This window comes from Eumetopias jubatus, unplaced genomic scaffold, assembly GCF_037043125.1.
Source record: "Eumetopias jubatus isolate StellerSeaLion01/CBP00866 unplaced genomic scaffold, mEumJub1_p1.0 scaffold_17, whole genome shotgun sequence".
Lineage (NCBI taxonomy): Eukaryota > Metazoa > Chordata > Mammalia > Carnivora > Otariidae > Eumetopias > Eumetopias jubatus.
Window position 1 is genome coordinate 49,608,838 of NW_028274823.1, and position 11,048 is coordinate 49,619,885.

Here is an 11,048-nt window from a genome sequence, read left to right on the forward strand (position 1 = left end):
TGGGCGGGGCACTTAGAAAAGAACTGGCCAGTGGAGTGAGTGGTCCTGTCTTCTGGAAACTCCGTGTTTAGGCAATTCTTGCATTCCAGTCCCCTGCTCCACACCGCACTCTTCTGGATGGAGGGACACACACACACACTCCCCGCCCATGGAAAAGGCTCGGCTCTGTGAAGTCGATGCAAGCCCCACAGGCACACACACACACACACACACACACACACACTCCCCGCCCATGGAAAAGGCTCGGCTCTGTGAAGTCGACGCAAGCCCCACAGGCTCGCTCACACACACACACACACACACACACACACACACACACTCACTCCCCACCCATGGAAAAGGCTTGGCTCTGTGAAGTCGACGCAAGCCCCATAGGCGCGTGCGCACACACACACACACACACACACACACACACACACACACACACTCCCCGCCCATGGAAAAGGCTCGGCTCTGTGAAGTCGACGCAAGCCCCACAGGCACACACACACACACACACACTCCCCGCCCATGGAAAAGGCTCGGCTCTGTGAAGTCGACGCAAGCCCCACAGGCGCGCGCGCACACACACACACACACACACACACTCCCCGCCCATGGAAAAGGCTCGGCTCTGTGAAGTCGACGCAAGCCCCACAGGCTCGCTCTCACACACACACACACACACACACACACTCCCCGCCCATGGAAAAGGCCCGGCTCTGTGAAGTCAACGCAAGCCCCACAGGCGCGTGCGCACACACACACACACACACACACACACACACACACTCCCCGCCCATGGAAAAGGCCCGGCTCTGTGAAGTCGACGCAAGCCCCACAGGCTCGCTCTCACACACACACACACACACACACACACTCCCCGCCCATGGAAAAGGCCCGGCTCTGTGAAGTCAACGCAAGCCCCACAGGCGCGCTGCGCACACACACACACACACACACACACACACACACACACACTCCCCGCCCATGGAAAAGGCCCGGCTCTGTGAAGTCGACGCAAGCCCCACAGGCTCTGTGACCCTGAGACTCTCAGATATCACCACGGGACCAGCAGGTTGCAACTCGAGGGGCTGCCCCTCACACTCGTCACCAGCACCACTGCTTCCCTAGAGTCCCCAGAGGTCAAGAGAAGACTCCACAGGGACAGAAGTTGTGGCTTTGACCTCAGAAATCACAAGAGCTCTGTATGTGGGGATGGGAGGACCAAGGGGCATTGGGAGAGGCTCCCCACAGGGAGCCCTCTGGATTGGTGCATCCCAGGGACTATGCCCCTGTTCTGCCAAGAGACTCAAAGGGTCTCCTGGGGCATCATGACCCCTCTCGGGGCCTCAGTTCACCTATCTGTAAAATGTTGGACTGGATGAGTAATCACCAATTATTACTACCATTATCCTGATTACTGTTGGGCTCAAGATCCCATTCTTCGAATGAAACCCCTTGTAGAGCCTCAGTAAGAAAAAAAGAGATCTGATTGAAAATGGAGTTTAGGGGCCCATGTCCCCTTTCCCCCTTTGTTCTGAGGACCCCTACGGCTCTTGAGAATTGTTTAAAAACTGCTACGTTAGCTGAGCTCCCGGTCCATGCAGCTGAACTCTGGAAACTGCCCTCATGGAAACCCTCCAGGACTCCAAATGACCCAACTCCAGCCACTGTGACCTCAGAACGACAGGAAGCACACATAATCGGACTCTGGGAGCCCCCACGTGAAAGAACTCCGTTCACATTGTGAACAGAACGCGGTTATTCTATCGCTCAGACTGTGCCATCTCTGGCTGTTTGGGTTCTGAATCATGCTCTCCCACTCCCCAGGCTGCCTTCCCAGTGAGTTCAGAATCACCTAGAATCCCAAGTTAAGTGGCAAGTCTAGGATAGTCAACTCCACACCTAACTTTAGATGAATACAAATCCTTCTCTAAGACTCTGACACATGGGAAATGTCATCATCCCTGTCACTTGAGTGTGTATTAAAATGATGGCCCATTACTGTTACCCCATTATGCAGCTGAGGAAAACAGACACAGGGTCACCAAGAAGTGGAGCTGGGATTTTGGTGGGGGGGGAGGTTAGCCAGTGCTTACGGACAGGCAGTGGGGGCTAAGATCGCTTGTCTGAGCCCATCTCATCTCTGAGGATGACAACAGTACTGTCCTTGGTTGCTGGAGTGATTAAATGAGATAGTCCAAGTAAAAACCCTCAGCACAGCCCAGATGTGTGTGGTAACTTAATAAAGGTTGGCTCCAAATACTTGAGTTATAAACCCTGCTTCCTAAAACCACCAGACACCAGACAGTCTTCCATAGGAAATAGGATTTATTTTCACATTTCAAGTGAACACAAATAAACGTCCCACAAGTGTATTATATACAAAATCAGTAGATTTATTAAACGCAGAAAAATCAAAGCCCTCCAGAAAAGACATGTTTACTTTCTGCAAGAGCACGTTCGGGCCATTTCCATTTTTCACCAATTCATGGACTAGGCACAGTACGCAGTGGGTTTGTTCCCAGGTTCGTCTGCTTCTACCCCCATGGGCTCTTCCTCAAAAACCCCAGCAGCAAACCAACAGGATTCACAGTGGCCAGGGGTAAATGCCGTGGCCTAGGACCCTGCACAAAAGCCCCGACTACGTTCCAAAGGCCAAGCTCTGGGGTTGTGTGGCTTCGGCCACCAACTGGGGTCCTGCCATGGCACGGAGTAGTTAAGCGTCACAGCTTCATCTCTCGGCAATCTTGTTAATCAAATATTCCAATTAGAAGAGGTCATTACACAGATATAATGGCCCTTTTGCAGCGGCTGGCTTTCCCCCCGCAGCTGAGGAAAAGGCAGAAACCTGTCCCCGACGCTAAGCCATCACCACCCCCCGAAGTCCAAGGCACGGGTGAACTTGGGCTGGGGGATCACAGAGAAGGCCTGATGAGGAGTGGTGACATCACGTCCGTGATACTCATCCCAGAAATGGGGCGGTGAGGGAGGGCGGACACTGGGGAAGCAGTGTGGCAGGCCCGGTGGAGATCAGACGTTCTGCAGAGGCCTTCCTCCAGCACACAGTGATGGTGGTATGAGCACAGGCAACCGGACGGGGCACCATTGCTGGCGTCCGACATGGCCGCCTTGGTGTGTCAACACATGGGCGGCCACTACCGGCCTAGCGCCCTGTGGCCGAGGCCCATTAGCTCAACTGGCCACAGTCTGTAATGACGATCTTCCTGGACGTCTTCCCACTCCTGGAACCGAAAGATTCGATTTTCTTCACGACATCCATGCCTTCTTTGACATGGCCAAACACGACATGCTTGCCATCCAACCTGTGAGTTGAGCCAGGTAAGAGTAAGAGTAGTGCAATGTCACCCAATGTCACGGTCACCTGGTCATGGAACTATTTAGGGGAGACAGGGATTCTGGAAGGGACCCACTCTGAAAGTCTGGACCCACGCCTCACGGCTCTGGTATCAAGCCTTGCGGAGCTCCCCCAAATACACCAGAGGGTCCCTCCCTTCTGGGGCACGTGCTGCCTCCCCTGCCGTGTGACCTTGCCCCTGGGCCACTTCACCTGAATCCTGGTAACCTCAGCTATGGAAAGTGAATTATTCTTGTTCCACACAGGGAGTTAACAGGGTATCCAACTACTCTCAAGAAATAAGAGGTCCGTGTAAATAGAACCATCTTAATGGTCATGAGTGGCAAGGTCAAAGCCGAGATAGCAAGCGTGGCTCTCCATTTGAGAGAGTTCCAAGAATCCGAAAGGCAGCTTAGTCCACTGGCAGCAAGGTCAACACTGCTTACAGCCAAGGGCAGCACTGCAGGATCTGCTGGGGGTTCTGCGGAAGGAGCAAAGAACAGGCGGAGCCAGCAACGGCCTGCCTGCGCCCTGACATCTCTGTGTCCCTTCCGGCTTGGTGGCCAGAGACAGCTGGTATCCACCTACCACTCAGGTCTCCCTGAAGTCCTAGGAAATGGGCTTTATTAAGGAATTAGCTCTTGGCCAGCTATTGTCCCCGCAAACCCCATATACCTCAGGGCTAGGACACAGGGGACTCTGGGCAGAGGAACTTATTAGGTGGTGGGATCCACAGGCACGTGGGCAAGAGAGCTCCAAGGTGCGTTCCAAGGTCGAGGTAAGCCGGGAAACAACAGTTTAAACCAAGCGAATAGGCTGCCTCCACAGGCCATCTTGAGGCCTGGTAGGTTCTGCAGCACGTCCCAAACGTATGTGGTGAAAGTCCTTTTGCACAACACATGCCGAAAATTCCAGCTGACGGCAAATGGAAGCCTAACACAGACACAGTTCTAAGAACAACCCACATTCTCCCTCAGTCCTTTTACAAACTTGGTCCTTCTCCCACATGGACACACAGCCCGGCTGAGGGTTCCTGCCCCAGAGCACAGCACAGCCTCACACTGCCTCCCCCAGAAGCACACAAACACTCCTCTGGCTGCCAGGCCACCCCTCGTGCCCAGCGGGCCTGGAGCCCGGAGCGGGGGACTCACCAGTCTGTCTTTATGGTGCAGATGAAGAACTGGGAGCCGTTGGTGTTGGGGCCTGCATTTGCCATGGACAGGACACCTGCAGAAACAGGCAGGAGGGAGCCATGCTGCCCCAGGAGGCACCTCACTGGGAAGCTACTGACAAGAGCGACCGCTTCCCCCACAACAAGGCCACTGGGGTGTGACGGTCTTGGAGCCTGAAGAGGCCGAGCGGCTCCCCAGGGCCTGCCCACCAGTGCTGCCCCAGGGAGGAGAGGGCCTTGTGGAAGCTCTCCATGGCAGGACCAGAATGGGACTTTGGCACTCTGCATCTTGGGTCTTAAAACGTGACACAACGCTGGGTTTTGCTGAAAGGCTTTCTCTCCCAGCTTCTCAAAGGAAGGCTTGTTCTTTAAATGGAGAGCTCAGCATGACAAAGCTCCAGGAAAACCAACACTCCAACCCGGAGTGCTGAAGGAGGGAAGGGGCATCACTGGATATCGAGCAATTGGTCCCAGCCTCCCAGGCGTGGTGGGCATGGTGGGCATGGTAGCGTCCAGGCTGGAGCTCAGGGCATTCAAACCGGGGAATGGCGGCCCCCACTCACCTGGTCCCACGTGCTTCAGTGTGAAGTTCTCATCAGGAAAGCGGTTTCCGTAGATGGACTTGCCCCCGGTGCCATTGTGGTTGGTGAAGTCGCCGGCCTGTGAGCACAGAGCACTTTCTGAGCAGCCGCCCCCCCAACCCACCTGGGGCCCACCCAGCCAGAAGCCCTGCACACCAAGGGGTCAGAAAACATCCAAGGTTGTCCGGACTCATAAAATAACAAGGAAAATAAGCAAAAATAAAGCTTAAATATTTTCTGCCATTAATAACTACCCTACCTTTCACGATTCACTTTTTTTTTTAATCTGGGCAAGTTTTTTAAATGATTCTCAAAGGATCTAATGGCCATTCTGAGACGATTAGTAGGTAGTGAACTAGAATTTTCTACCCACAACTCTTGGAGGAGAGACAGGGAGGTGGCCAGGGGAGGGTCCCTGTGCCCATGTCTGGTCTGTCGGGGAGCAGCACAGAGCCAGTTCCCTATGCTGAGCCCCACTCCCTGCCAGGCACTTCCCCCCTCACCAGGCTCGGTGGCCTCCCTACACCTTACAGACCCAGGACGGAGCCCCCCCAGGCCCAGTATCCTTCCTCACAGCTTGCCCAAGGGAGCAGTGGCCAGAAGAACCCAGTGGCTGTCAGCCCCAGCCCCAGCCCGTGGCCAGGGTGTCATGGCTGTCTTCCTGAGATATGATCCTCAGGTGACAGGGATGAACCGACCAGCCTGACCTAAGCACCCACAAATACCAGCAGGGTGTCCCCAGACAGGGACGATTCAAAACCCTGGCCTGGGCCTCCCGGTGCCGCCAACTCATGCCTCAGAGAGCCCTCCAGCGTTGGAAGGACCCGCCCCTGCCCAATGCTGCTCAGAAGAAGACTCTAGCCTGGCTCAGGACCGCCCCTCCAGCTCCTACGTCATCCACAGCCTCCCTCGGGCAGAGCTGGGAGGGCCTCTGTGGCAGAAAGCCACAGGCTTGGCCAGGCCTGTCCCATGGCCACAGGCTCCCTCCCTGTCCCTGCAGTCACCACATTCGACACGTCGGCAGGCCCGGCCCCCACCCACTGCTACTCGCCACAATAGGATGACAGCCCCAGGTCAGACTGGAGGGAATGGGGGAGAGAATTCTGGGCTGGAAGGACTTCAAAGAGGTCATGACACTCATGCCCCTGCCTCTACGGTCTGTGGGCCTCAAGACTCCAATCCCTGGAGGGTCTGACCTAACAGAGGGTGACCGCCACACAGCTAGGGTCTCGACCCCTGGGGAAGTTCCTGCTGTCCACATCTAGCCCCAAACTTCTGATACAGTGTTTTTGAAAAACAGGCGGCACACATGACTAAAGAACATTCATTTAACCAAGAAAGATGCCCCGCTCTAGAAGAAGCTCCGAGTCCAGACGTGGGCGTTCCTGTCAGTGTTGTCTCCCTCCCTCCCTCCCGCCCACGCCAAGCGTGCCAAGTGTTCAGTGGGACACACAGGGGACTTGGTCCGAGACTGCCGGAGTACGCTGGTCCTCCAAAGCCTGAAGACCTACTCCCCGCCCCCGTGCACATCCAGATCTCAATGCCGGGCCCCCCAACAGGCTCCACCAGCCAGCCCATCCTGCCACTGCCCTGTTGCTCAAGGGCCAGGGCCGCCCAACCCGCTCCACCGTCTCTGGCTGAGAAGACAGGCCCACAGAGTAATCCGTCGCTCTCCCCTCGGTATCTCATTAATCCTCACAACCACCCTACAGGGTGGCCCCTGTTATCACCCCCCTCACAGACAGGGAACCGAGGCAGACAGGGCCACAATACCTGACACATGAAGGATGGAATCACTCTGTGGAAGGTAGAGCCTTTGTAGCCAAAGCCCTTCTCCCCGGTACACAGGGCTCTGAAGTTCTCTGAGGGTTGAGGGAAGAGGCAGGTCACCAGGGCCAGGCCGCAACTCCAGGGTCACCACTCGTTGTAGCCAGCGCCCTTCTAGCCCCGAGGAGGTGAACGGGGGGTGAACAGACCCCAGGCCCGCTCCCTGGGTCTGCTCTGGCTGTGTGACCTGGGGCAAGCCACCTCCTTCTTACAGCTCAGTGTCCCAGTGTCCAAGCACTGTGACAGGAGCACACGTTCCCGGCAGGGAGTCCCTGGGCCACGCAGCCACCGCCCCATCCGGCACCAGCGGGGAGGAAGTGGTCCTCGTGGAAATTTACAAGTGCTTCTACTGATTCTAAGGCTACCCCGGCCTGGTGGGCAGGGCCAACACCGAGGCTCAGAGAGGGACAGAAAGCTGGCCCAGGGTACCCGGCAGCTGAGCCTCATGTGGAACTCCCATCTGGTCATGGGTCTCCGTGCCCCGACTCCTCGCACCATCCCACCCACCTGGCCTGGCCCCTCTGTCTTCCATCTGGACCAGACTCAGAAGGCCCCAAGCCCCGGCTTACCTGCTGTCTTTGGGACGACATCTGCCTTCAGCTGGGGGGCGAGAAGAGGGACAAGAGAAGATGGTCAGTCCAGAGGCAGGTGACGGAGCGAACCTCACCACCCAACTCCCACAGCGGCCAAGGAGCCCCTTCCATGCCGGTGGCTCCCAGAGGCAGCCTAGGGAGCTATCATCTCTGCTAGTTGTCTCCTGAAACCAGGCTGGGAGGAGGCAGCCTCGGTTTCCCTACCCATCGGAAGAGGACAGTGCCACCCTGGCCTACTTCCAGGGGCAAAACTGGCAGAGTTACTACAGCTGGGCCCCAAGCATCAGAGACTTAGGGCCCGGAGAGACGCCAGTCCAAGCTCAATGCGCAGGGGGGAAACAGGCTTAGAGAGGCGGTGGTGGGGGGTAACGGGAGGCCAGAGCGCCATCCAAGCAGGCCTCTTGCCTCCAAGCTTCAAGAACCACCCTGGCGCCGAACCACCAAAATAAACGGGAGAAGGAGGGTGGTCCCCATTTTCCAGAAGAGGAAACTGAGGACTAACGGAGGTCTCGCTGTTCAAAAAGGGGTCGGGCTTGAGGGCTACACCTGAGCTTCCCCCCGCCCCCCGTTTGTTCCCCCTATTTGGTTCTTACTTTGTGAGTCCCGGAGCGTGGTGGGGTTGGAGTTGGGGTCCTGGGTCAGCCCGGAGGGCCCTGCACCAGAGGAGGCCGGCTGGCCTGCCAGAAACCACCAGCGCCCGGGAGGAGGGTGAGTCCCACCGAAGGGGCGGGGCCGGGCCGGCTCCGCATTATGCAAGGGCCGCCACGTGAGCGCACCCCGCCGGCCCGCTGCCTGGAACCCCGACACCCACCCGGGAGTTCCGGGTCTGGGTGCTGACCCCGCGAGGTCTCAGCACCTCTCCCCGACCCCGGGGCCAGCCAGCAGGGCCGGGCTCTCACAGTCGACGACTTGACCTTGAGCTCTTTCCTCCACACTTGCTCTCCCTCCCGCCTCCAAAGTGCCGAGAGGACACCGGAAGAGACCAATCTGATGCGCCCTTCTAGGGATGGGGAAACTGAGGCCCATGGCCGGGTGTCGGGGGCAAGGTCACCCAGCGAGTCGGGCACAGCGCCGGGCGCGTCCCGGTGCAGGGCGCTCACCTCCAGCACCACGCGGCCGAGCGGCTGCCCGTCGGCGCCCACGTCCAGGTACACGAGCGGGTTCCGGGAAGAAGAGGACGAGTCCCGGGAGCCGCCGCCGCCGCCGCCGCCGCCGCCGCCGCTGCAGGCGCGGACCGCGGGGAGGCGCAGCAGCGCGGAGCGCGGGACCGGGAGCAGGCCGAGCAGGCGGGGGCCGCAGCGCAGCGCCAGCATCGCGGCAGCAGGTCCGGGGGGGAGAGCGGCGGGAGGAGCGGAGACGACGGAAGCGGCGGTTAAGCGCGCGCAGAGGACGGAGTCCCGCCGCCTTTATTGGCCGGGCCGGCCTCGAGGCCCCGCCCCCGCCTTCCCCTCCGGGCCTGTTCGCGGGCGTCCCCTGGCGGCCCCAGCGGGCGGCGCAGCCAGGAGGCTGGGGCGACGGAGCGTGAGCTCCTTTCAATGGGCTTCCCAAGGACTAGAGACCTGAGGGACAGACACGACCTGGCCAAGGGGGGCCGGTTCCATTTTGTAAGGGTCCCAGATTAAAAAAAGAGAGAAGGAAATGTGCTAAAACGTGGTTAACTCCAAAATATGAGCATCCATATGTTTTTTTTTTTAAGATTTTATTTATCCATTAGAGAGAGAGAGAGAGCATGAGCAGGGGGAGAGGCAGAGGCAGATGGAGAAGCAGGCTCCCCGCCGAGCTGGGAGCCTGATGCGGGGTTCGATCCCAGGACCCGGGGATCATGACCCAAGCCGAAGGCAGACGCTTAACCATCTGAGCCACCCAGGTGCCCCCATCCATATGTTTTTATTTGAATATAACAAAAATTTACGTTTCAGCCCTCTGTATAGGCCTCGCCTCCACCCCTAGGCCCTGCCCACAGAGAGACCAAGAGAGACGGTGGGTGAGAAACAAAGAAGGCGGAGGTGAGAGGTGGATTAGAACGAGAGGTGCAGGAGGATGCAGGCAGAGACCACCCCCCTGCTGAGCACAGGCCTCCTAGTCCCAGTCTGGCCCTACCTCCAGATGCTTCTGGACACCAAGTTCTCTTCCCACACGACTGGAACTCGGCAGGTGCCCGGCAGGCTCTGGCCAGACCCCAGCCCTCCACCAGGGTGGGGGCCGATGCCCCTTCCCCAGCCCCATAGACTAACAGGCCTGGTCCCCAGCCACGGGGTCAGCTGACTGCTGGCTCCCCTCCCACAGCAGTCACCCCAAAAACGTGCCTACAGGTAACAGCACGGGGGCCATCCCATAGGGAATGCAAGGAAGGGTGAAAAGGTAAAGACAGGGAGAGAAGGGGAACTGAGAACCCCGGTGGGGAGGATTTACCCCCCATACTGAGGGGGCTTCACACAAGTGTGGTAGGTGTGGGGGGGTCCACAGTAAGTAAATAATGGGGGCCCTGGCAGGGCATCTCAGCTAACACCTGTACTCTCCAAATAGGAAACAAGGACCCAGAGTGAGGAAGGCACCGCTCAGGGCTAGGAGCACCCTGCATCTTCCACTGCCAGCCTGCGCCAGTCTTCTCAGACCTCTCTGAGCCTCAGTTTCCCCTCTGGAGAATGAGGATGTGATGGTAGTCCTTACCCTACTTCTTCCCAGGTCTGTTTCAAGGGTAAAATGAACAAGAGAGAGAGGCGTGTGCCAACCGTGAAGCACTGTGCTATGAGTATCGGTGATGGATGGGGTCTAGACTGTCTTTGCTTCAGGTCTAGGGCTCAGACAGCAGTGGGTCTCAGCTGCAGGGGTTCAGAGGTCCAAGGGGCTCAAGAAGAAGGTATGGGCTGAACCTTGGAGTCAAGTGGGCTTGAGCCGAGACCTGAATCAGCTCCTGGGAAGGGGTCAGACAGCAAAATGCTGGCCCGAGTAAATTCATGAGGTTAAAGCAGCGTGTCCTAGGCTCATTAGAATTCTGGCTTGCCCCTTTTCTGGAAGTTTACAGTCCCCTTCTCTATTCCTGGCCCAGGAGGAGCCTGGTCACTCAGTGATGCTCCAGCTGCATCCTGGAGCCCAGAGGTTCCCCAGGGTCCAGCCCAGGAGGGAGCCTCACTCTGTCCTGGGGAATGTCTCCTCCTTTCTCATGATTTTGTGCCCTGATGTAGAACGGGCCTGAGTGGTGAGCCGGCTTGCTCCCTGCCCCATCTGGGCCCTGAGCAGTCTCCCAGATCCCCCTGCGTCAGTGAATACTGTAGATTTGAAAGAGGAAGAGAGGAATCACCCCCCATGTCAGTTCCAGGTCCTCAGCTCACACAGCCCTTCGCTACGCCAGGTGGATTAGTGGTGCCCTATTGTCCTTCAAGCCTGCTCCTGGGGACCTCTGTATATCCCCTACCCCAGCGAAGCCTGAGCAGCCCTAACGCAGGGAGAAGCTGCCTTTATTCACTCAACCCTTTAGTTCTCAGAGCCCTTCCCCAGCCCTTAGTGTGTCTGCTTCCCCCCATAGCCTGGGAGGC

The 11,048-nt window shown here is 57.9% G+C and overlaps 1 protein-coding gene across 1 annotated transcript; it reads right to left on the minus strand.

Moving 5' to 3' along the window:
- Positions 1-2,295: 2,295 nt before the first annotated feature.
- On the minus strand, positions 2,296-8,877 carry PPIF (peptidylprolyl isomerase F). The gene is made up of 6 exons (XM_028109721.2): positions 8,613-8,877; positions 7,489-7,519; positions 6,866-6,954; positions 5,075-5,171; positions 4,492-4,567; positions 2,296-3,308 (listed from the first exon to the last, which is right to left on the minus strand). The coding sequence occupies exons 1-6, from the start codon at positions 8,823-8,825 to the stop codon at positions 3,173-3,175; spliced, it is 642 nt and encodes a 213-aa protein (XP_027965522.2). The 5' UTR covers positions 8,826-8,877; the 3' UTR covers positions 2,296-3,172.
- Positions 8,878-11,048: the final 2,171 nt, after the last annotated feature.